General features: G+C 35.5%; 1 protein-coding gene across 1 annotated transcript in view; it reads left to right on the top strand.

The window, feature by feature from the left end:
* The window catches only part of LOC129744854 (facilitated trehalose transporter Tret1-like), an 84,247-nt gene that overhangs the window by 39,134 nt on the left and 19,006 nt on the right, over positions 1–26,107 (top strand). Inside the window, exon 3 of the mRNA XM_055737593.1 lies at positions 23,835–24,009. Coding sequence (XP_055593568.1) covers positions 23,835–24,009 — 175 coding nt within the window. The remainder of the gene's footprint in view (positions 1–23,834; positions 24,010–26,107) is intronic.

The raw sequence follows: 26,107 nt of genomic DNA, 5'->3' as shown, positions 1-26,107 counted from the left end.
TGCGAGAGGCGCCTTCCTATTATACTATCAGAATGTTTCAAATAAGAAACGTATCCTGAGTGTTTGTTTTGATTGATTTTTGGAACACTGCTCTAAACAACTAAAAAGACAACGGTGAAATATTTCATTATATACTTATGGTGGTACCACCATGAGAACGTCTTACTCGTACCTTATTAATATCAGCAATCCTTAAATTGATTAAAAAATTTTTTTTTATAAATTTTCAAAATTATTAAAATTATCAAAATTAATCAAAGTGTTCACTTAGTTTGAGTATAGAATGGTTAAAACTTTGTGATTCCATGAAAATTTCATAACTGCAAAAAAACAATTGGAAAATAAGGAAGCGATAGAAAAAAATTTCAGTTTCCTGTCATGCTTAGATACTTAAAAACGGAATTAAGAATATAAAAAAAAAGTTTAAGAGGTCGTATATGAGACACGATCGTAATGTTAACGTAGAATTACGACAGCCTATCTTGTGCCAATGTATTTTTCGTAATAAATTTAAATTTTTTTGAGTAAAGTTGATCAATTTCAAACAAGTGGTTGGCCGTAAAAAACATTATTCAGCACTATTCAGTTGCATAACTAAAGGCGAAATAAATATAAGCATGTACAATAGACTGCCCCAAATTTGTATGGGAAATTCAAAACCTGTGAAATGTTATGCGCTGCAGGCTGAAATTGATTCTAGTCCTAGTATAAGATCTCATGCCAAATTTGGGCCAGATCGGATCACGGGAAGGGGTCGCTCAACGAGCCTTAAGTTTGTATAGGATTTTGAGACATTTTGTTCGGGAGAAACATGAAAAACCAGTTTTTCATATATAACTTTGATTTCCGTCTGCCGATTTCTTTCAAAAATGGATTTTCTTAAAGCCTAAACTATGAAAAATATTTCACCCAAAGACTGCATTTCAATTAGAGTAAAGATAAGAAAGTTATTAGGCTTTAAAAGTGGGTTAACTTTTTTAAGGATGGTATTCATCACTGTTAACGAGTTGAGGCGGTCGAACATATCGTCGCCTCATTAACACTGATGAATACCACCGTTAAAAAAGTTAGCCTATTTTTGAAGCCTAATAACTTTTTTATCTTAACTCTTATTGAAATGCAGTCTTCGGATGAAATGTTTTTCATAATTTAGGCTTTAAGAAAACCCGTTTTTGAAAGAAATTGTTTGACGGAAATCAAAGTTATTGATGAAAAACTGGTTTTTCATGTTTCTCCCGAACAAAATGTCTCAAAATCCCATACAAACTTAAGGCTCGTTGAGCGACCCCTTCCCGTGATCCGATCTGTCCCAGATTTGGCATGAGATCTTGTACTAGGCCTAGGATCAATTTTGGCCTGCAGCGTATAACTTTTTCAAAACTCAGGTCATTTGGGGCACTCTAATGTACAATAATGTACATATAAGTGGTGTCAAGACCCATGGCTTAGAAATTGAAGTTTTGTTACTAAGCAAATTATATGCAAGCTCAGTATCAAAAGCCTGCGAGAAAGCTTCTAATGATAGTGCTGGCATTTAATAAATCAAGTGTTTTTAAATAAGGAATTTTGAATCTGTTTTTTTCTTTTATTCAACGTTTGGATTAAAAAAAAACGCTGCATAAAAAGACAAAAATTGAAGCAATACTTTTTTATACAACACAGTTTTTCATCAAATTTCAATAAAAAATCTGCTAAATCAACAACTGATCCCTTTCATCCATACGCTTAACTCTTAGCAAAAGATGACGCTCATAAAATGTGCGTTAATATATATCAAGTATGAACATTTGTTGTCTTATATGCAATTCTCGTTAGGTCAATGATTCAGAGTCACTACAATGGTCGTGCTAAAAACGAAGTTTTTTAAACATTGATACCATAAGTCAAACTTGTGACAGCAAAGTGTTTTTTTTATTTTACACATAATAACTATGATCAATATGTTTTGATAGGCAAAGAAGAACGCAAAATGCTCTCTTGCATGCAAACTATCCGTAGCAAAGAAACGCATAGTATTAAACGCCTATGAATAGGCAACGATTTCTTCAACATTAAAATCAAACGCTTGCAAGCTAACTAGTACCTATCAGTGCCGAAATTTTGAGCTTTCTCACCGCTGCCTTTGATAGAAACGCTTGACTCAGTGCAAAAGTAGAAAAAAATCTCCCTGAAAGTTCTGCCTCATGCGTCTCTTCTGAATCAGTATCAATTCGGTATCGATTTTTGTAAAGGGCGATAGTGCCAATATCGCTGTTCGAGAAAATTATTTTTAAAATTTTACAGCTCCATAAGTTTCCAAGGAAAATATTACTTATGAACTCAGCTGATTACTCGATTTATTTACATTTGACTCATAAGCTCTTTTGAAAAATTGATACCCAAATTTATCATTTCCTCTAAGTCAATTCTTTTTCCGTCCAGCAATCACTAGCGTAAAACGACGTTTTAAGGTGGGATTATTGATCATTCTAGATATTAGTTTATTATAAACTCAACAAACGGCCCTTTTCAGGGCCAAAATATCTTTGAAAGAGTCTTGTCTTCTTAATGCAAATTGGTCGATTGGGTGGTGGGTGGTGAGGCGTTGGTAGTAAATGGTGTGTGGCAGGTCTCGTGTGTGGTAGGTGTCGTGGGTGGTAGGTGGCGTGGATGGTAGGTGGTGTGTGGTGTGGGTAGGTGGCGTGGGTGGTAGGTGACAAGGGTGGTGTGTGGCGTGGGTGGTAGGTGGCGTGGGTGGAAGGTAGAGGTGGTGTGTGGCGAGGATGTTGGATGGTAGGTGGTGTGGGTTAGGTGGCTTGGGTGGTAGGTGGCGTGTGGCATGGGTGATGTGTGCGGGTGGTGTGAGTAGGTGGCGTGGGTGGTAGGTGACAAGGATGGTGTGTGGCGTGGGGGGTAGGTGGCGTGGGTGGAAGGTAGAGGTGGTGTGTGGCGAGGATGGTGGATGGTAGGTGGTGTGGGTGATGGATGGCTTGGGTGGTAGGTGGCTTGGGTGGTAGGTGGTGTGGGTGGCGTGTGACGTGAGTGGCGGGTGGCGTGGGTGATAGATGGTGTGTGGCGTGGGTGGTAGATGGTGTGTGGCGTAGGTGGCGTGGGTGGTAGGTGCTGGTTATGCATGGTCTCCGCACTTTTCGTACTGTGGCAACTTGCCACTGTTTGACAGCAAAACGATATCTGCATAGGATTACCGCTGGTGGGGTCCGTATGCAGATCGAATTGCACTGCTCAACGGGCAAACTGAGAATGAAACCGGTCGACATTGCATTAAAATTATGTTTATTCTCAGATTTTGGTTTTTAAACTACATATTTACATTTGATGAAGTGATACAGAATTTTCTCTTTTCAGCTTTGTTTCTGTCTTTTGATAAGTATTTACAATGTTCAATCTTGGATAAATTGTTCGTGTTGACCACCTTAGTGGGATTGTTTTTCTTGAATTTAAAAGATTTCCTACCTAAAGCTACTATGTACAACTACAATAAAATTATCCTAATATACAACTAATCTACTATGTACAGGTTGCTTATTAAAGCATGTTCAGAGATTTGGCATTTTTCTTTAAATTTGGAAACAATATCATTAATTTTAAGATCAACTATTGGGATATTTGCATCCTGGTGGAGTTCCGAAATTCTAGTATCGAACGGCCGATCTAGAATCATCCGCAGGAATCTGTTCTGCATCTTCTGGAGCTTGTTCCTGTGAGTTTGTGCACATGACCCCCACACCGGAGCAGCGTAGAAGATCGCGGGTGCAATTATTTGTTTATAGACGGCCAGTTTGTTACCCCTACAGAGGCGGGATCTACGTTTTATCAATGGATACAAACACCTGATCAAAGCGGAGCATTTTAACAGTGTCTTCTCAATATGAGAGCGGAATAATAGTTTTTGATCGATCAACAAGCCAAGATAGGTGACTTCAGCGGACCACTCAACCGTTGTGTTATTCATAGTCACAGCGCAAGATGGGGAAGGTACCAGTTTAGGGGATTGCCTGTGCAGGAACAGAATGGTTTGGGTTTTAGATGCGTTTATTTTTATTTTCCACTTATTTGCGTAGTCAACAAAGGTGTCAAGGCATCGCTGCAGTTTGTTAGTAATTTCGCGAGGTTTTCTCCCTTTGACGGCAATTGCAGTATCGTCCGCGAATAGAAAGAATACGCAGCCATTGCCTAGTGATGGAATGTCAGAGGTGTATAGGCTATAAAGCAGAGGGCCAAGCAGGCTGCCCTGCGGAACACCTGCTGGAATGGCGTACGTGTTTGATAGGGATCCATTTAAAGATACCTTGAACGACCTTTGTTGAAGATAGCTACGGATGATTTTTATCAAATGTTTTGGAAAATTGAAGGAACAAAGCTTGTACACAAGTCCCTCGTGCCAAACATTGTCAAAGGCTTTCTCGACGTCTAGTAAAGCCATAGCTGTGGACTTGGAAACAGCCTTATTTCTCCGGATGGTGTTCATTACCCTTACTAGTTGGTGGGTGGTGGAGTGACCATGTCTGAAACCAAACTGTTCAGGCAATAATATATTGTGGTCCTGTACGAACTGTAGCATACGATTGAGAATTAGTTTTTCAAACAGTTTGCCCAGCGCTGAGAGGAGACTTATAGGTCGGTAACTTGAGGGCAGAGTAGGGTCTTTTCCGGGTTTGAGAATCGGAACGATCTTGGCTTCCTTCCAGATGCTTGGATAATAGTGCAATTCTAAACACTTGTTGAAGATAGTGCTCAACAGCAGGTAGGCTTTGGTGTTAAGTTTCTTTAAGATAATGTTAAAAACTCCATCAAACCCGGGAGCTTTCATGTTCTTGGTAGCCCTCAGCGCTGAGCTCACTTGTTCGGCAGAGATTTGGTCTTCTCGGGGTACTACGCAAGAGGAGCTATCAAGGGAGTGGACGCATTGAGCAACCTGACTTACAAATGGACTGACCATGTTCGAGCCAAGCAAATGCGATGAGGCGATGTGGTTTCCTATCGCATCTGCTTTCTCGACAGGTGAAATGAGCAGACCGTCACTAACTTTAAGAGGGGGAACTGGTTTAGGGTGTGATTTAAGTACTTTGGCAACCTTCCAGAATGGTCTGGAACGTTCATCCAAGTTTTGGATGACACGTTCAAAATTTTTGTTTTTGAGTGAGTCCATTCTGGAAGAGATCAACTTATTAAGATCGGACACTTCTATCTTACGGTTCAGATCTCCGGTCCTCTGAAACTGGCGTCTACGAACATTGCGAAGTCTAATAAGGAGCTGGGTGTGGGAGTCAATAGCAATAAACTTACCCCTCACAGGAACACGTCGGATGCACGTCTCGTCGGCCACAGTGATCGCTCGGTGTAGTTTCTCCAGAGCCCGATTGATGTCTGCCTCGTCCTCGAGCGGCGGGTCCTCTTCGATGTTTTCGTCAACCATTCGTGAGAAACGAACCCAGTCGACCCGATGGTAGTCCTTGCGAAGTTGTGGTGGACGCCGAGCTGCATTGCCAATACTTGCCACCACAGGGTAGTGGTCAGAACTAAGCTCGTTTAGCACCTGCGGCTTGGAGATCGTGGTGTTAGACAGGAACAAATCCAAAGTCGAGGGGTTTCCCGCCCGGGAGACATACGTTGGTTCGTCCGGAAATTCCACTGTGTAGAGCCTATGCTGCGAGTGGTCGAATAATAGCCGACCGTTTTGGTTTTGATGATAGTTCCGCCATGCTTCGTGGCGGGCGTTGAAATCGCCACCGATTACAAATCGGCAGCTGGAACGTGTGATGGCAGTGAGGTCCCTGGAAAAGTGTGCTGCCAACCCGTTGCTGGCGAAGCACTGCCGTGGGCAGTACACTGCCATGAACCGGACATTTCCAGTCGTTGTCTCAACCTCTACACTTATGGCTTCGATGATGGTGGTGCGAATGTGCGGCAAGATCTTGAAGATTATTCCTTTTCGTACTACGATGGCCACCCCGCCCCCCCTGGAGCTGGTGCGGTCAAGTCGAACGATGATGTGATCCGGCAGCCAGAAACTGTCACCGGGTTTTAGATGGGTCTCGGAGAGTAGACCCACGTCGATGTTTTGCTTACTGAGAAAGTCAGTAAGCTCGATGGATTTTGCCCTAATAGAGCAAGCGTTCCAGTTAAGTACAGTGATGGGTTTAGGATCCATACTGAATGATGAACTTTCCTAGCACCTGAATTTGCTCAGGCTTGTTGCGGCATCGGCGCAGGGCTACAGTCATATGCTCGAAGATGTTCAACAATTCCTCCGGAGAGAACTTGTCGGATTCTTCAGATGATGTTATCGGGCGCCAACCAGGGGGAGATGGCAAATTTGAACCAGCTGTGGGACCGGTTGATGTTGGGTTGATTGAAGGCTGTAACCGTGGCTGTGCTATCGGCTTCGATTGGAGTGGCGGGAAATCCTTGCTAGTAAAGCGCAAGGGTTTGGTTTGGCTTTGCCTTGGTTGATGTGATGTTGATGCCTCTTTTCGGATCTGTTTGTAAGTTTCACGTTTTGGACAACTCCTGTCGTTGCCTTGATGGTCAGCTCCACAGTTGGCACACTTTACCGTCGAATCATTGTTGTCTTCCTCGGGACACTCCGAAGAAATGGAAACCGGTCGACCGGAGACCCCTTACTTTTATATCTTTCGAAGGAAGGGAAAAATAAAACATACCAAGGGGCGTGGCGTCCGTGTTTTTTGTCATTTTCGACCAGCCAATCAACGATGAGCAGGCTTGAAATGTCTTTTAGGAAAGATGTCCTTGAGTTGGAAAGTTTTCGTGACGCGAGATCCGATCGCAACTTTCAATTTGTCCCCCTATAGTGTTGCCGTAAGACGTAATTCTACGTCAAAACTTTGTACATCTAAAACTTGTAATTTGATCCAACACTTAGTATGAGTATTTAGAAACAGGATTTGATTCAATTAAATCTACACACACAAGAAGGTTGGAAAAATTTTAGTCTCAAGAAAAAAATAAACCAAGATCCAAACAAAGAAGATAGTTTAAAACCAAATATCAGTGCTAAAAAGGATTAATTTTTTTTTATAACCTGTATAAAACTAAACATTTGTTTGGACTCTTGAAAAATGCTCAATTACACTAGTTTACAACGTTTTTTAACTAAGTAAGCTGAACATCACTTTTAATGTGAAATTGGGCGCTGAATCCGAATATGATATCCAAAAAATCTCTGTAGAACAGTTTTTGAGTTATGCTTTAAATATAAAATTTTGGAGAAATTAAAAAAGTACTTGTATTTATATTCCAATATCTCGGACTGCGTTAACGTTAATTTTAAATCTTTTTTTGGAATTTGCTATCGATCATCTGAACTTTATTTTTGCGTATGATCAACTGTATTGTTGATATAAGTGAAGTCATGATAGAAAAACTAAAGTAAAATGATTTTTGATTTTGTAACATTTAAAAAATCTGATTTTCCAAGGATCATTAATAAAAATTCAAAATAAAGATTTCAAGTGGTTGTTTATCAAAATCGGTTAAGAATTGAAGAACTTATGGTTATTTTACTAAAACAGTAATATTTGCATTTTTGTATAATTTGACGATCCGCAGTGTACTATAATCTTAATATAGGTAGAATTAAACATAGTAAAACTCACTCGCTCGAAGCTAAAACTGATCATTAACTTACTAGAAGTTCACATGCCGAATTTCAGTAAGATTTGACCATGGGGAGGAGTTCCTCTCAAATGTAAATGATATTTTAAGGTATTTTGCTCGAGAAAACTAAAAAAAATCTGGTTTTTCATTCTTAACTTTTTTCGATGATTGGACTTAAAACAAAAAAGTTATTACGGCTCAAATATTGTATTCTGGCCGCAAATTGTCGTCAAAAACGCAATGAGTTAAATGTACTCATTAGGTGTCAATTTGCAGAGAAAATACAAACTCTGAACCGCAATAACTTTTTTGTTTTAAGTCCAATCATGTTGCAGCCTACGAGTGAAATATTTGTCTTAATTAAGACTTTAAGAAAAATGTTTGCAAAACTAAATCAATCAATGAAAAAAAAGTTATTGATGAAAAACCAGTATTTGTTACTTCTTTCGAGCAAAATACCTTAAAATCTCATTTACATTTGAAACTCAAGGAATCCCTCCCCATGGTCAAATCTTACTAAAAATTGGCATATGACCTCCTGGTAAGTTAATGATCAGTTTAAGCTTGGAGCAAGTGAGTTTTACTATGTTTCATTCTTCCTATATTAAGATTTGAGTTCGTCAAATTATACAAAAATGCAATTATTACTTTTTTAGTAAAATAACCATAACTTCTTCAATTCTCAACCGATTTTGATAAACAACAACTTGAAATCTTTGTTTTGAACGTATATCTACGGTCCATGGAAAATCAAATTTTCAAATGTTATCATCAAATCTAAAACTGTCGACTAAACTAAATTTTCTCTTAAAAAAATCATTTTTCGTTAGTTTTTCTAGCATGACTTCACTTATATCAACAATACTGTTGAACATACTTAAAATTAAAGTTTGGATGATCGATATAAAAATTTATTCATCTTTAATATCCGAAAAAAAAATTTAAAAATAACGTTATGCAGTCCGAGATATTGGAATATAAGTACAAGTACTTTTTTTTTATTATTCCAAAAATTTTATTTTTAAAGCATAACTCTAAAACTGTTTTACTGAGATTTTTATGAATTTCTTATTCGGTTTCAGCGCCCAATTTTACTTCAAAAATGTGGGTCAGTCGATGAAGTTCACGATTTTTTTTTAAAAATTTTGCAAACAAGTGTTATTGTATCAATATTAGATAAACATTAAACTACAAATTCCTGAAGTCAGATTTCGAACATAAATGTGAACAAGCATCAAAATTCAGAATAACATTTCACATTTTTTAATATAACATCTTATAAAATCATCATCAAACCAGCATTTTAAATCATTTTTCACTGCAAAAATTTTCAATCCGAATAGTTAAAAAAGATTAGTTTTTCTTTAGGAATTCAAAAGTAAAGAGAGAAAATCTAAGAGATACCGAGAAAAAATTCTAAATTTCCAAATTTAATTACAGACTCTGAAAATGCGTGTTTTATTTTGAAAAGTGATTGACAGAAAGAAATAAAAAAAATGCTATAACTTTCTACGAATATAAATTTAAATGCCATTTATAAAAAATAAATTTCATAACTCTATGAAGTTGCTGTGAATCAGAGTTCCATGAATATTTTTAATGTTCCAAATTTCTTTTTCCGAAACTTTTTGAAAAATATTGGAAAATGTAAATTGAAAAGATGATCAAATAATTCAAAGTAAATAATCAAATCCAAGTCAGGTAACAGAAAACGAGAAACAGAATGCAATATGAAAATTTGCTTTAAAAAAAAGCATAAAAAAATCACAAAATTTAATACCATATGAAGTGTTATTTGGAAACACTGTAATTAGTGATGTGCTATGTCTGAGAAACTGGTTTACGATGAAAAATACTTAAAAATGGTTTTGGAGAAAAAAGGAAAAACAATTGATTAAAACTGCTAAAAATGGCAACACATTTCTGCAAAACATTCTTTGGAGAGCTTTTGAGATTAATCGAAAATGGACATTACAGTGTCAAGGACCCTCTCTATACAAAAAAATAATGACAAATGAAAAAAAAAACATTTTTAAGTTCAATCTAGAAGATATTAGCTTTCAGCGTTCGCTGGAAATCCAAAAATTAAAACTTCTAAATTAAAACAATAATTTTTGCCCCTGTAGGTAGGCACTAAATTAAAAAAAAAATTCGAACATAAGTATAAATAATAACAGGGAAAAGGAATACACAAAAAATATCGGCGAATCGAAAAACAACACACTGAACCACGTTCAATAAAATGGAAGCAGAAATGAACGGTTTCCTCCAGGGACCGAAAAAAAACACACTGTGCTGTGAACACTGTACGTGCAACACGAAATCTCATGTGCTGATACAAAAAAAAATGTGTGCGACACTTCATTGTAACACGACACAATTTGGGTGCCGTGCTATACGAACACAGCACAGTTTTCAAATGTGTTGTGTTGGGAGACAGCACTGTGTTTTTGAAAAGCAACACAGTTTCCTAGTAGGTGTACTTTCGAATTCTTAAATTTTTCCACTCCGTGGGGGGTTTGTTCAATAACAGAATTTATTAATCACTTAATAGCTCAAAATTGAAAAAAAAAATGAGTCCACCGAACTAAAACAGCTGTAACTTGCAATTCGCTGGACCAAATTTCACCACATAACTTTAGTTGAGGTACTTACAGCGCTGATTTCGAATTTGCTGACCATATACGCTGCCGGCCATGAGTTTGGAATCACCCCCTCAAACAAAAGCTAATTTGTTTGGCCATATCTCAGTAATCTTATTACATATTGCATTTCTTTTGATCTCATTCTGAAGTCGATGAGCAAAACCTTCTTCGTATGTTATTGACAAAATATATATGTTAACTTAATATGACTTGTACTTGGTTTAAAGTTGGAAAATTTCCGAAAAATCGCACTTTATATTTAAACCTGATCAGTTCAGGGTTGGGTGGACCGAATTTAAAAATTTTAGTTGCATTTGAATCTTTTTTCATAAATATCAAAACACATTTCTTTAAATTTTGTGCTAAAATTTGCATAGTGCCTTTAATAGATAAAAATGATAAAATAGCTATTTATGTTAACGATCAAAAGTTTGGGCATAACCCTCAGTATGGTGAATCGGCAAAAAGTTTGGGATCATGCGAAACATGCAATTTAATTTCGTGCGTATCTCTGTCATCAAACTACGTTCGCTAATCTGATAAGTTATCTTTAATACTGATGAATTTTTGAAGTTTTTTGGATATTTAGTGAAAATGTTTTTCCAGACTAACTTCGTTAAAACTTTAACTATAGTTTGATAATATTTTGATAATGTTCACCAAAAGACGGTATGTTCAATAAATACATGCAAACTTGTTTCGACCATAACTTTGATTCTTACACGTTATTGCAGAGCGTTTTTTCTCCATGTTTGATGGATCAATATATCTTGATACTGTTTTGAAGTAAAAAAAAACCTTTAAGTGTTAAATTACCTTTGGGACCGTTCAGATACCACGTGGACAAAAAAAAAATGATATTTTACTCCCTTCTCCCTCTCCGTGCACAAGTGTGGATATTTGGCAACCCCTACCTCCCTTCCCCAGAGGTCCACCTAAACTGAATCCACTCTACTCTGAATCTGAAAGTTTGGTTATTTCAATTGCAATTAATTATGACTTTCCACTGAAATATTGAAATAGTATTAACTTTCAGAAATTATTTCTATATTCAATTTCTTTTATTTTATTCAAACATTATACAAAAAGTTTGGAAATATTGGGAGTATGAAAAAAACTACTCTTCACATTTTTAAATTATTCGTTGCAAATTAGTTACTATTTCTTTGGATTCAGGTACAATAAAATAAAAAATCTAGTATGAGAGCTCGAAATTCAAGAAAAAAACAAATAAAAATGAAGTATCAAAAACTTCATACCTAAGAATATGATTTTGATGATCTTATTTAGAATTAAATTTCAATTTAAAATTGAAGAATTGGAACAAGAATTAATATAAATTCGATACTTTCGAACAACGATTCAGCGAAATACTTCAGGAAAATAATTGTATATTCAGTTTTTAATTCGCAGCATTTATTAAAGAACACTTTTTTTAAATAATTGTTTTGGAATTGTTGTAAAATTTTGGTGAGGGTCTTACGCTGATATGAAGATGCCCAAAAAAAAATATTGTGGCTAACTTGAATATTTTTTTTATATTTTCTTCTACGAAAATGTGTGCTTAATTTTCATTTGTGAAATGATATTCATATCGGAAAATTCTTTAAAAAATTCTTAAAGTATTAATTTTTAAAAACTACCGATTGTAAAAATTACGAAAATAATCTTTTTATCAAAACTTTTTCACAGTGACCATCTAAGATTCGCAAATTGTTTTATAAAAGGATATATAAATAAGTGTATTGAGAAAATTTGTTAAAAGTTTTCACTAATTTTTTAAATTACAAACCTACAAAATACAAGTCCCCCCCCCCCCAAGAGCCAACTCTAGGACCGCCCCTGATTCAGATTAAGGGCCATTTGTCTGAAAACCCGTGTAACAACCCGTCCCTTTAATTTCATAAACAATCAGAAGAGGGGTAGGCTTAATAGCGGCACGCTACCCAAACATACGGGAAAGTTGTGCCGCCATAGCTATAATAAGTAATATGTGTTCGTTCTGTAAACACTGTGTCCAATCTGAACACAACACAATTAATGTGTTGTGCTACATTCAAGTGTCGCACACATCGTCATCTGTGTCAACACTTTCGATTCGATGTTGCACACAATGTTTTTTATGTAGACTGTGTTATGTATCATCCGCAACACAACTAATTTGAACAACACAAACACAACACGATTTCGTTTTCAGTGTGGTGTGTCAAAAAATTGTGTTGCACGTACTGTGTTCGTGCTATTTTCGGTCCCTGGTTTCCTCGATCAATATGCCACTGTCCCTATTCACCCAACTTGGGGGTGAACCGAAATAGCTGTTTAAAATTGAAAGTTGAATATTTTCTTTTTTTTATATTGCGTTTTGTAAAGGCCAACTAAACATAATTTGACAGAAATATTACGACAACAGTCCGTAAACTGTCTCGATTCACCTCATACTACGGTACCAATCATGAACATAAATAATTATTTACCGTCTACTTACATGAAAAATATTTTTTTTTCAAATTCAAAGGCTCAACAAAGTTTGCCGGGTCAGCTAGTGTTTTATAAAAGTTTTATAAAAGCGACAGCATAATGATGATTTAAAAATTAGTCATGATGATGTTTCGAGAACAGGGATCATTAGACAGATTTTAGCTTTATTAAAGTTCTGGTGATGTATATAATGCGCTTCAGCTTTTTATGAAGATTCTCTAACGAAGTTGTGCTAACCAAAATAGAGCAAAAATAGTTACTTGGGTAACCAACCAATAAGTCCTTTAAAACAGTTTCAATCTAAGTTGCATTGTCATAAGCCCAAAATTTAATTTTTAAATTTATACTTTAATGTTCTAAAATCTAGCTCAAGAAATCATTTAACAAAAAAAAGGCATCCACCGTCTTAGCCGATTTAGGCTTTACCGTTTCAATAAACGTGGACAACTAAACAAATTAATGAAAGCGAAGAAATCTAAGCCCGAAAGCACCGAAAATTTTCATTCTCTATTTCAGAAACGACTGAACCAAATCCTAAAAGTTTAGTACATATCTTTGAGTTATCGAGAGTGTTGTCCACTAATGTGCATATTTATAAAATGTATCGTATATGAATTATGTTTCTCAGGGAAGCGTACTTGCGTCACGCAAAAAAACGAGATATCTCGTATTTGGTCCGCAATGTTTGAAGATTAAAATTTAACACCAAATCCCGAGGGTGGATCCCCTAAGCTCACTATCAGACCTTTTTTAAATGCCACAAATCACACCTAACTTCAGCGAGACAAATCCTGTTCCATCAGAAATGAAGAAATTACAATAAATTATTTATTTCAAACAGCGCACACAAACAAAAACTGCAATCTGGTGCACTCGTGATCTGGTGCAAACATACCTGCTCGCGTAGTTACAGTAAATTTTCATAATTGACTATAAATTATGTTCCATTCAAATCAGTGGACGCCCGCGCGGATGTGAATATGAGCCCAGTTCAGTTTTTTTTTCCTCTTTTAAGTGAAACTCGAGCTACCCCCGCGCAACCCTTTAAAGTCCCTTGCATGCTTTAAGGAGCTCCAAAACAGAAGGAGCAAAAAACGGAATCCGACGAAAAGCGAGTTTATTTATGCATTCCGAGCTTTTCGGGTAGGTCAGTAAATTGGTACGTACATTTGCTTAAGGTGCCCAAGCTCAGGTACTTACTATAATTTATCTACACTTATTTGCATATACAGGACACGGTGTTTTCGCGAGCTTAGTTTAACCTCAAGGAAGGGAACGATGTTTTGTGGAGGAACTAAGGGTTGCCATTTTTTTTGGTGTCCAAAACTGTTTCAGAAACACCATCCAGTGCCGCGGCAGCAGTGATGAAAAATGGTTCAAACCCCAGGTGATTTACGCGACACGGCAGTGTGGGTGTCCCCCAATTAATGAGCGGGACATGGCTATCGGCCATCGATATTCGTTTAGTCAGTCGGGCACAACGAAAGATATACAGCTTAATCAGGCGCGTGATCGCTTAAGGGTCGGATTCTTTTTAATGAATTTATTGACTAATGTCAAGGTGAGTCTCGACTTCTTCGGATAACATATCCATTTCGAGTGAGGTTGAATGAATTTCGCAATCAGAAGTCATATCTACTAGGCAATAAATCATTGTAAATTGCCATATTTGTATAGTCCAATGTCCAAATTGAGATACACTCCTATCAGAGAGAATATTAATTAATTTTTCAGCTCACTTCAGACCCTTAGGATTTAGTCAGATTTAAAAATAAAAAAAACAGTTTATTTAAAGTAAACGAAAATATCAAAATTTAGAAAGCAGATAAAACTAAAGAATTGAAAATTAATAGTTATGTTGTGAAATTAACGAAAAAGTAACGCATTTTCGGTGAATCCAATTACGTATTTCCTTGTTGAGGTATTTGTTTCCAATAAGCCCGGAATAAATATCGAATTCTTCCTAAGATTCCTTCGTCTGTAAAAATGCCTTCGTCTTTAACCCGGCACACTTCGGCTTGCGGGACGAAGCTTTTGAGGGATGCGTTGAGGTTCTGATACTACTTTTGTGTTGCTTGGGAACGATGCAGCAGCACCAGCTCGTCGACCATCTCCTCCTCCAGGCGGCGCTTTTTTCCTGGAAAATTCGGACCCGCTGCCTCTCCGCAGTCGGTGATTTTACACGTTTTGACGGGCGCTTCTTTGCACTACTGCCGCCCGCGCGGCTTACTCATCGTCGATCACTCTCTTACACACTTCGTCGAACTAGTCGTTCCGTCCAGTTCACTGCACAGGTCTGATGACGTTCTCCGCAACGCTATTGATGGCTGTCTTGATGGTAACTAACTGTCCTGGAGAGCGGCTTCGTCTAGCTCGCCCTCCTGGTAGCGCTGCCTCGAGCGATTGCGCATAGTCGGCCGCGACCTCAAGTTGCGCAAGTCGTACGATATTTAACCGAGGTGGGCGTCGGTTTCGTATCTTGTTTTCTACGGACTGTTTTTGGCAAATCCACACCATCACCATATATTCGTGATAAAAGGAAACACTTTAGATTGCTCTTTTGGCACTGGACAAACTGGTAGCGTACAGTGTTTCTCAAGAAAAACGCAGTAAGTTTCACCCCGAAAAATGGTTGTTTGGTTCTACCTTGTGAACGGGTACCGTGTGCTAATGTTTGGTGGCACTCATCTACGGTATTCTCCTATTACGGTCTGTGGCAGTCTCACCGTTGTTGTGTGATTTTTCTACTGGGACCTGATGAGCTAGTTCGGGCGTCGGCTTTTCAGCTCCAACTGCACCACAAGTAGGAAGGACACGTGGGAATACCGGTACCGTATTGGGGACCAATCATCGAATTTGGACGATAGGTGGTTCTCAGGCTGCGCATATTTATAACGACGGATTAATCGGGTCGTTGGCGCAGCGCAGCTTTGTAGACAAACGCCAGGTTTAGCAATCGGTCGATATCCAGCATAGAATATCGAGGCCACAGGAACATGATGGGGGATTGGACTGGGCCTGGAGATAGCGTTTACCTGCATGTGTTTCAGTTCCGTTCTCTTAAAACTTCCGTTTCACACTTTCATCAACTTGGTATGATGCTCTGTTAGGCAAGGCTCCGTCAAATGTGGATGCCTTGTGGTATGAATTCGAAGTTACGCTATCAGGGTCGGAGTACGCTGACGCCGTGTGCAGGACAAAGGTTTCGAAGTCCATCCAGTAATTCCTCCCATCATGTCCTGTTTGCTCTAGGCGCATTGGTGGCGCTAACGCCTTCCTTAGCTCTATCTTGTGTCGACTGCGCTGAGTTGACCCAATTGTACTGGCTGGTACGGCGTTTGGGAAATTACGGGGATCATTCGTCCTCACGCACTAAAGCACCTCCTTGCATATAATGAATACACGCAATTTACACAAAAGATTCTCACTAAACTGAACAGTAAGTTAACGCTCTGGTTACAACTTTTTGAGCATTCTCACTAGTCAGATTTCTGATTTGTGTTCGAGATATAAAGATAACAAAATAATATTTTTGCTGGGAGTGTTTTGAGCTGTCAAACCTTAAACGCGATGTTCTCGAAACAGCGGTGTTGGCGTATTTTCCCTTTACTAAAATTAACTTCAAGATATGAACTATCAAACGTCTAAAGCTCTTGAATCTATAATCTTTAATCTTAGTTTTGTTTTGGAAATAATTTTTCTGTCTGAAGCAATTTTTCGATAATCGGTATAAAATCGGTATGTTTTGTCAAAAATGTCTATACGGATAATCGGTATAAAATCATGTTTTGTCAAAAATGTCTATACGGTACATACCGATTCTTGGCCGATAATTTCGTCAAAAATCGGTATAAGTATCGGCAAACCGGTGTGTGTGGCATCGCTGCTTGCATGTCCGAAGATAAAATCACTTGAGCCGAACAGAAAGAATCATTTCCAAAGATTGTGACATCTCTGCATATTGCTTGCTGAGCGATGATGTAGAGTAAGTTAAGGTTGCCAGAATTTTTCCTGCAAGTATCCTAGCAAATGCGGGAAATTTTATTCAATAACTTAGAAATATCCGGGCATTAGATTTCAAAATTTTCAAATAAAAATCCGGACAAAATCTGAGCCAATTTGGCCAAAACCAGGCTTGAAAATATTCGTTCATTCATAAGGATAGCGAAATTTTAATTTGAAGAAAAATGATCAGTCATGGATTATGTCAAGACAGAAATTTTCCAATAACGTGAATGTGAATGCCTCGGTAATTCACAAGATGGAAATAACATTCATGCATGAGAAGAATGTACAATGAATGAAAGATGGACACGAAATGGAAACTTTAAAAAATATTTCTAGACTTTATTTTTGTTTTCATCAATCTTGACTATTGCTAGCTAACGTTTTTCAACATATTGTAAATTGAAAATAATCTTGGCGAACAGAATATCCTTAAAGTTGCCAAAAATTGTACTGGTGATGTTTCTCATGACCCATTTTAACCATCATGTCATGACCGAATGATTGAAGATTTCAATGATCAATGGCATAATGGAAAAATCTTTCTTTACCAAAACAATCATTCATAGCATGCTTTCATTTCGAAAAAATCTTAAACTAACGACATGTGAGGAAAAAAAATGGGTCACTGGTCGCAATTTTTGGCTCGTGACTATGACATAATCCCGTCCCTGGCCAAAACCAAGAGATTATTCAATTAAAATCAAGAAGATAAACACATGAAACACTTTTTTTCATCAAAACACATCAGCAAACTTAAAAACGTATTAAGGCTTCCAAAAATTCGTTTATGATTATTTTGATAAGAATCGTTTTTTTTCTTTCATGAAAATAAAATTTTATAATAACCAATTTCATAATTTAACTAAGCAACTGTTGTGAAAAATTATAGTCACCCGGCTCCGTAAAACTAAATGCTTTGAGTTTTTTCAAATAAACGAATTGTTAAAAATACCACAATTTTGGTTTTTCGTTAGTTTTTTTTGCAAATATGTACAGCGAAAAAATCCTGGCGAAATCCGAATTTCAACCAAACCGGTCCGGCCCGGACTTCTTGTAAGTTTTGATACGCCCGCCGTATCACCGCACAACAAGCAAGCAACTAGCAGACTTGTCACAATAACAGTTGCCAATGTGCCTGATTTTTCAGGATTTGCCTGATTTTTCCATCCTGACAACCTGATAAGCGTCTAATAGTCCATGATTTTCGGAAAAAGGCTTATTTTCTCTGATTCATGAATTTTCATGAAAAATGGCATGTACCTATAAGTATAGGTCATTTCCGAATTTCTCATACCATGAGTGAATTTTAATTTTTAGGTTTGTACATAAACATTTAACATTTTGTTTGCTATAACTCAGAGATACTAAATTACGGTCTTTGACAGGGTTTTAGAATTTCGAAAATGACCCCAAATCGACTCAGTTCTATACATCAGGTCCACAAAATGTACCACGGCTACTAAAATCGACTGAATACAACAGATTATTGATCGAAGCTGTTCTTACAGATTCATAACTATATAGGTATGTCATAACAAGGAATTCAAAATTTGAAACCTTAAATTAGAAAATCTGTATCGAATATATAAAGTGACTCTAAGTGAAAATATTAACCTTATTCGACCTGATCTCAGTTTTGTTTTTAAATTTCAAATCAAATATCTGATCGAGCTTCCAATACTGAATCCTAATTTGGAAACTTTTTTTTTGCAAAATCTAAATCCTTAACAGAAATTTTGAGTTAGAGTCGCAGTATTATTCAAAGTTCAGGAAATGAAATTAAACCATTGTTTTTGTATTCAATTCTTAAAAAATGGAAAATTTGAGTATGACTTATTTTGCTTTTTTTCAGTCCTTTATTTATACAATGCTCACCCGATCAGGAGAGCATATCAAAATAATAACTCAAACGTATCTCACCAAGATGTTTACATCTGATTCAGTTATAATTAAGTACTCCAAAATTTCGATTTTAAGTTTCTCTAATCTGAATTATATCTTATTCTGATTGACAAACTTGAATGGGGTTGAGCTCATATTCAATGATCAAGATTTTTTTCGGATTGTCCTAAAATAAAATGATTACCCAGCAAACATAACATCGCATTAGAAATGTCAGTTCAACTCGTTAACAATGTTAATGCGAATCGTAGTTCCTACCAAACCAAGTAAATGATCGTAAAAATGGTTGGTTAAAGTCTACCGACTCGGATATGACAAAATTGCGCCATGTTTGCAAATTTATCTCCCGCGTGCGGGATTCAAGTGAGAAAACAACCTTGTTGTTCTCTCTGCGATTAGCAGTGCAACCAGATTTCTAAAAATCAGAGGGTCCATTTGGTTAAACTGTCCAATGAGAGAAGCAGCAAATATTGTCGCTGGCAACGGTTTGCATGCATTGAGAGCAGAACTTGCGCTCTCTCGCATACTGTCAGGATGTACGGTAAAAGGTGTTGTATATCGTTCAATTTTTACAACACTTATCGCATAAGCCAGAAGTAAAAAATATGTATGTATATTGCCTCCACTTTAGTACGTAAATGCTGTTTTTTTCGAGTTATATAAGATGATTTTATAATGTATATGAAACGTATAGCAAAGTTTGTTGAGAAATATACCTACAAAAATGTTTGCTGGGTATATCTTATTTTGATATACGTACAACTTTTTCTGAAACACGGACATCGAAGTCAACGGCCCAAACCGTACTTTAATGAGTTTCGCTCAACAGATTCATAAAATTGAATCATATTCTTGGAAAACCAAAAATGGAGCACGGTTTTAGCAAATACTGTGGGTTACTGACATTCCACTAGAAAAATTTCTCGAAGCATTCATATCTTGAAGTTATAATCATGATATGATTTGCTCTGCTCAATATCAAACTATGCTATCTGAACGAGATATAATCTTGATAGGAGCATATCAAAAACTGATATAATTTAGCTATGATCGTATAGATTTTTTGATATAATTTGAGATATTTTAACATCCTACGAGTACTGAATTATTAGTCATTTAGATAGGAAAAATAAGTCTCAAAATATCTCATTTTGATATAATATTGTTTTTCCCTTCTGATCGGGCACCCATTCATTTTTTATCCCAACCATATAATATATTAAGACCTAATTCAATGTCTTTTTTCATCTGTTCAATTGCATTTTCGTTTGTTACAATGCTTTTTTTTCGAAAAAAATGCATGAATTTAGGGGAAATCGGGGTTGTTGTACCTCTCCTCGTCAACTTCACACTAAGCAGTGTACATCATTTGATTCAACAAAAAGTTTTACATCCGTTTCAATGTTTATTGCATCTGTTAAATAAAATTCTCGTTTGTAACAAAGTATTTTTCAAAAAAAAATGCATGAATTAAGGGGAAATCGGGGTAATTGAGGCTATTCTCGTCGGTGTACATCATTCGATTCAGCATTGAATTTTCACCTGTATCAATCACTTTTGTGCATGGCCGGAGGCATTGTTATTTGGCATAATGATTTTTTTTTTCAACATATCGCTCGATTTTAGGGGAAAATGGGGTGATTGCGGCTATTCTCGTAAGCGTAAGCTAAGCGGTGTACACTACTCGATTTAGCGTCAAATTTTACTCTAAATCACTTGGTTTTTGCATTTGGAATGTGAATTGCTCGATTGTAATGGTGAAATTTATGCACAAATTTAAAAAAGCTAGAAGAAATCGGGGATATTTAGCCATTTCTATTCATTCTAGTACAAAAAAGCAACACAATTAGCTAGAGGATGAATAAATCTACCAAAAACGATCAATCATGATGAAAAATAGTTTAATTACACTTTGTTTGACTGCATTTCTTTGAAAAATTTGTTAAGTTTAGGGGAAAAGAGGCAAAATGAGCCACTTGTCATAGTAAAAACAGAAACTGGAGTACATCAGTTGATTCAACCGACATTTTTACTAATTAATGTTAGCCTGATTTATCATGATTTATCTTCAAAAGACTTTCTTAATTTGAAGAAAACAAATGGCAATCCTAGTCCCATTATTCGAAAATTATTTTTTGCATGTAGCATTAGACTGAGTCCATTTGGGGTCATTTTTGAATTTCTCAAACCCTCTTGGAAAAATGGAGTCTTAAAATCTTCATTTTGGTTCAAAACTCATCCGTGAATTTTTGCAGAATTTTTAAGTAACGTTTACATCAGTAAATTCGAACTTTTAGGTTTGTATGGGATAATTAAATATTTTGTACTGAAAAATCAACATCATTTTTATTTCTTCTGTGGAACCAAGCTTGCTCATAGTTTTTATAATTTTTTCAAAGGAAATTTTCCGCTTAACAACTTTGTCGAAGACTTCAACTTTGTATCTTATTATGCAAAAAAGTTATCAACTGTTTATTAGGGGTATGTCTTTTGGTATTGCTAAACTACAAATTCAATTGACATTACTGCTTGCGCCTCGCAAACTATTGTATGAAAAGTAGCATGCAATACCTCGCTAGGCACAAAGCAGTGATGTCAATTGAATTTATTGTTTATCAATGCTAAAAGACATACCCCTAATAAACAGCTTATAACTTTTTTGCCTAATAAGATACAAAGTAGAAGTCTTCGACAAAGTTGTTAAGCGGAAAATTTATAAATTGGCACAAAAACTATAAGCAGGCTTGGTTCCACAGAAGAAATAAAAATGATGTTGATTTTTCAGTACAAAATATTCAATTTTCCCATACAAACCTAAAAGTTCAAATTTACTCATGTAAACTTAAAAATTCTGCAAAAAAACACGGATGAGTTTTGAACCAAAATGAAGCTTTTAAGACCCCAGGGTTTGAGAAATTCAAACATAACCCCAAATCGACTCAGTCTAATGTAGCATGAAGACACCTCTGCTCAGAACAAACATTTATACAAAAGCCACTAAAAATCTCAGTAGAAACGACTTATGTTATCATTTCTTTTACGATTTCATGTTAGCTGGTGTTACAACTCCGAGAGACAAAAGATAGATTTCAATTATATTCCGGCCTTAATAACACGTTTTAAGTAGTTTAAAAACTTAAACCATTTATCACACAACCATTTATCGACATTTCTGAATATGCCAGCCTGTTCTAGTTACATTTTATTGCGTTCCTAAACATTTGTGAACCTTATAAGTTTTCTTTGTTACGTCATTTTTCGAAAATAAATAACAATTTTTTTAAGGCCTTTTCTCGAAATTTTTCAACTTTTCTCGTCAGGTTAACAGCATCTATTAGCCATTAAATTCATCTGTTATTTGTTCTTATGATGAACGATGATCTTGACATTTATCAGGCAACGAAATATTAACATATTTTATTATTATTTCTGTGAATTGAACAATTTTTGAAAACATGTCGGGGCAGGGCGAAGTGCGCCATGTCCGTTTATCTACAATCATATTTCATATTTTTTAAAATTTATATGCAGAAATTTTTATGTTGAATTGGAAAACATAATTTCAGAATAGAAGGAAATATTCACTATTCCTCGATTTCATATAGATCGCAAGAATGCTAGTGTATCTGGCATCACTGCGCGTAGCAATGCATTTGAACATTTGTGAAGTAAATTTAAACTGTTTTTACCTTAATACACTTTCGAAGATACTTAAATCATTAAAACACGTCCTAAACGTTTCGAACTCCGTTTCCGAAACATCGCAAGGAGGCAAGGGAATAGGGCAATCAGCTTTAAGTTCATAGAATTTTGATCCTTGATAAAACTTAATTTTGAGTACCCAATCGGGAGCGTGTAACAAACTCTTAACGATATAATGTCAATCAGAACACTTTTAGTGCGATTTAGTCACCAGCTAATCAACAAACTCCAGATAGCAAATGATCGACTAGGCCTTTGTCGGCTCCTTTTCGTGCTTTGATTGTGTGAACACACTTCTCTTGGCAGACAACAAATTTATCGCTGCCCGGAAGGTTCACTCAATGTACATGTTTATTGTAGAATGACACGCAATGCAATGGTTAAGCTTTTCTTAACTTTAAACGTGATTAAACGGTTGTCAGCAAGAATCGCGCGAATAACTAAGGTGGTTAAATTTCAATCAGAACAATCTCCGGTGAGAAACTCCAGACCCCTCCGGATACTAGAGTTAATAATTGGAACAAATGACATCTAATGAGCTATTCTGCGCCTAGCGACATACTCCGTGGGAGTAGATTTCAATAAGAGGAATAATTCTCGATCAAGTTTTTTTTTTGCAATATGGCAGTCAAATCAATGTGCCAGTTACTAGGTAAATTTGTTCTAGCGAAAGAATGGAAAACGATTACTAGCTAATGAACTTGTTTACACTAACTAATAGGGCAGCCCACGCTCTTAGTTTGTTCGTTAGTCATAGAGATGTCATTGATCTGAAATTAATCGACTTACTATACTTCACTGTCAACCTAAATCGTAGAAGGCCTTCTCGCAATTATGATCTTTTTTTTATAAAGAACTCAACTTGTAGTCTGCATAATATTTCAAATCAATTCCTGGAGATGTGAAGCATAGTATTAGAAAGCACATATTAAAAACACACGTCCCTCTTCTATTGTATAGCCGACAGCATTATCAATTGGTTCGAACATAAAAGGGAGGATTATTCCCCACATTCACAATGTAAAGCTGAATCGACCAGCACAGAACAATAAAATTGGAATCGCCATTATCCCTTCCGCTGCTCTACAAATTCCACCCACGTCACCTGCAGTACAAGGCATCGTCGTCGTCGTCGTCGGCGTCGGTTAATATTACTTGTGTCGAACCTAGGTATTTTGCGGCACGCCATACCCGACCATTAGCTTTATTTATAATCCCCCAATGGCGCCTCATTTTCCGTTTTTTTCTGGATCAGAGTAATTTGTCACCCGACTGACTGTCCCATTTAAACATTCCGAACCGGAATGGAAATGCAGGGGAAAAAACAATAGAATTGCAACCTCTTAAACGTTAATCATACGCTTCAGCACGCTTTCAGCCCTTTTTCGAAAAAAGGTTTCGAGTTTGTTTTTGTTTTGTTGGAATACAGATCTTTCTCAGAACGTCTTCTCATCATTCGCATTTGCACTTTTTCGTTCGCAGATAATTGCAGCTCTAGCCGTATCAATCGGACCGCTGGCAGCGGGTCTTGGTAAGGGTTACTCGAGCCCGGCCATTGCCAGCTTGCAGGAGCTGCAGATTCGCCAGCGGGGTAACTATACCGCTTTTTCGGTCAACGATCAACAGGCAAGCTGGATCGCCAGTCTATCACTTTTGGGTGAGTGTCAAAAAATGATAAAAAAATTTTTGAATAGGTTCGAGAATCTGTTTCAGTTATAAACTATTGAATATGTATTGATGGGCTCAGATATGGTCGAATGGGTTATCGGGCTAAAGTTTTTTCGGTCAAATGGGGCAAAAGGCAAAATGGAATAAATTTACAAAAGTTCGGTCGAAGATAAAATTAAAAAAAAAACGAATGATAAGAATGACAGAATAACAATCCGGAGAGAAAATACGGGAAATTGGAAAGTTATCAAAATTCCAAAAAAAAACAAAAAGAAAATTAACAAAAATTACAAAAATTTGAAATAAAAAAATACCAGAACTAACAAAAGTTGTGAAAAAAACTGACGAAATATAAAAAAAAACTCAAATAGAAAAAAATATAAAAATTAACAAAAAAAATAAGCATCAAGTAATATCAACAGTGATATAAAAACAATGCAAAAAAAAACACAAAAACATGAAGAACTGTAAACATTACAAAAATAACGAAAAATGAAAACTACAAAAAAATCTTAACAAACTAAAATATGGATAATAAAAAGCTTAACAAACAAAAAATACAAAAATTGCAAAATTAGGAAAAAAAAATAAAAAAAGAAAACGAAATAAAAGAAAATTTAAAGAATAGAAACAATAAAAAAAATAACAAAAGTAACATAAATTCCCCATCAAATTACCTTCTACTTAAAAAATTATCAAAAAAATACAAAATTAATATCATGAAATATAGTTTAATAAAAAAAAACAAAATAAGCTAAAAAGCCATACATCCAAACAATGTTAAATCTGTCAAAACGAAAATATAGGCTATCTAAATTAATTTGGAAATTTTAATAAATTATTTACAATTTTTTGCCTCCTTGTCATTTTTGTCATTTTTGCTTTTTTTTCAATTCTGTCATTTTGGTTATTTTTGAAATTTTGGTAATTTTTGTAATTTAACCCGTTCGAGACCGATTGCACACCGTGTGTGCAATGGAATTTTTGTGCCTTTGTCTGAACAATCACTCATTGTGAGTTTACTTTTGCTCGGAAAAATAATATTCTTATACCAATGGAATCCGCAAATGTTTGGCAAAATGTATTGAAAAATGGTTTTGATGAAAATTAAACGTCAGAAAAGTTATCTAAGAGTAAAGTACTATGAGTTCAAATGTCGTGAAAAGGCCTCCGTCTCGAATGGGTTAAGAAATAATGTAATTTTTGAAATTTTTGTAATTTTTGTAATTTTTGTAATTTTTGTAATTTTTGTAATTTTTGTAATTTTTGTAATTTTTGTAATTTTTGTAATTTTTGTAATTTTTGTAATTTTTGTAATTTTTGTAATTTTTGTAATTTTTGTAATTTTTGTAATTTTTGTAATTTTTGTAATTTTTGTAATTTTTGTAATTTTTGTAATTTTTGTAATTTTTGTAATTTTTGTCATTTTTGTCATTTTTGTCATTTTTGTCATTTTTGTCATTTTTGTCATTTTTGTCATTTTTGTCATTTTTGTCATTTTTGTCATTTGTGTCATTTTTGTCATTTTTGTCATTTTTGTCATTTTTGTCATTTTTGTCATTTTTGTCATTTTTGTCATTTTTGTCATTTTTGTCATTTTTGTCATTTTTGTCATTTTTGTCATTTTTGTCATTTTTGTCATTTTTGTCATTTTTGTCATTTTTGTCATTTTTGTCATTTTTGTCATTTTTGTCATTTTTGTCATTTTTGTCATTTTTGTCATTTTTGTCATTTTTGTCATTTTTGTCATTTTTGTCATTTTTGTCATTTTTGTCATTTTTGTCATTTTTGTCATTTTTGTCATTTTTGTCATTTTTGTCATTTTTGTCATTTTTGTCATTTTTGTCATTTTTGTCATTTTTGTCATTTTTGTCATTTTTGTCATTTTTGTCATTTTTGTCATTTTTGTCATTTTTGTCATTTTTGTCATTTTTGTCATTTTTGTCATTTTTGTCATTTTTGTCATTTTTGTCATTTTTGTCATTTTTGTCATTTGTGTCATTTTTGTCATTTTTGTCATTTTTGTCATTTTTGTCATTTTTGTCATTTTTGTCATTTTTGTCATTTTTGTCATTTTTGTCATTTTT

The sequence above is a fragment of the Uranotaenia lowii genome, chromosome 2 (assembly GCF_029784155.1).
Source record: "Uranotaenia lowii strain MFRU-FL chromosome 2, ASM2978415v1, whole genome shotgun sequence".
Lineage (NCBI taxonomy): Eukaryota > Metazoa > Arthropoda > Insecta > Diptera > Culicidae > Uranotaenia > Uranotaenia lowii.
This window is presented reverse-complemented; position numbering and strand designations above follow the sequence as displayed.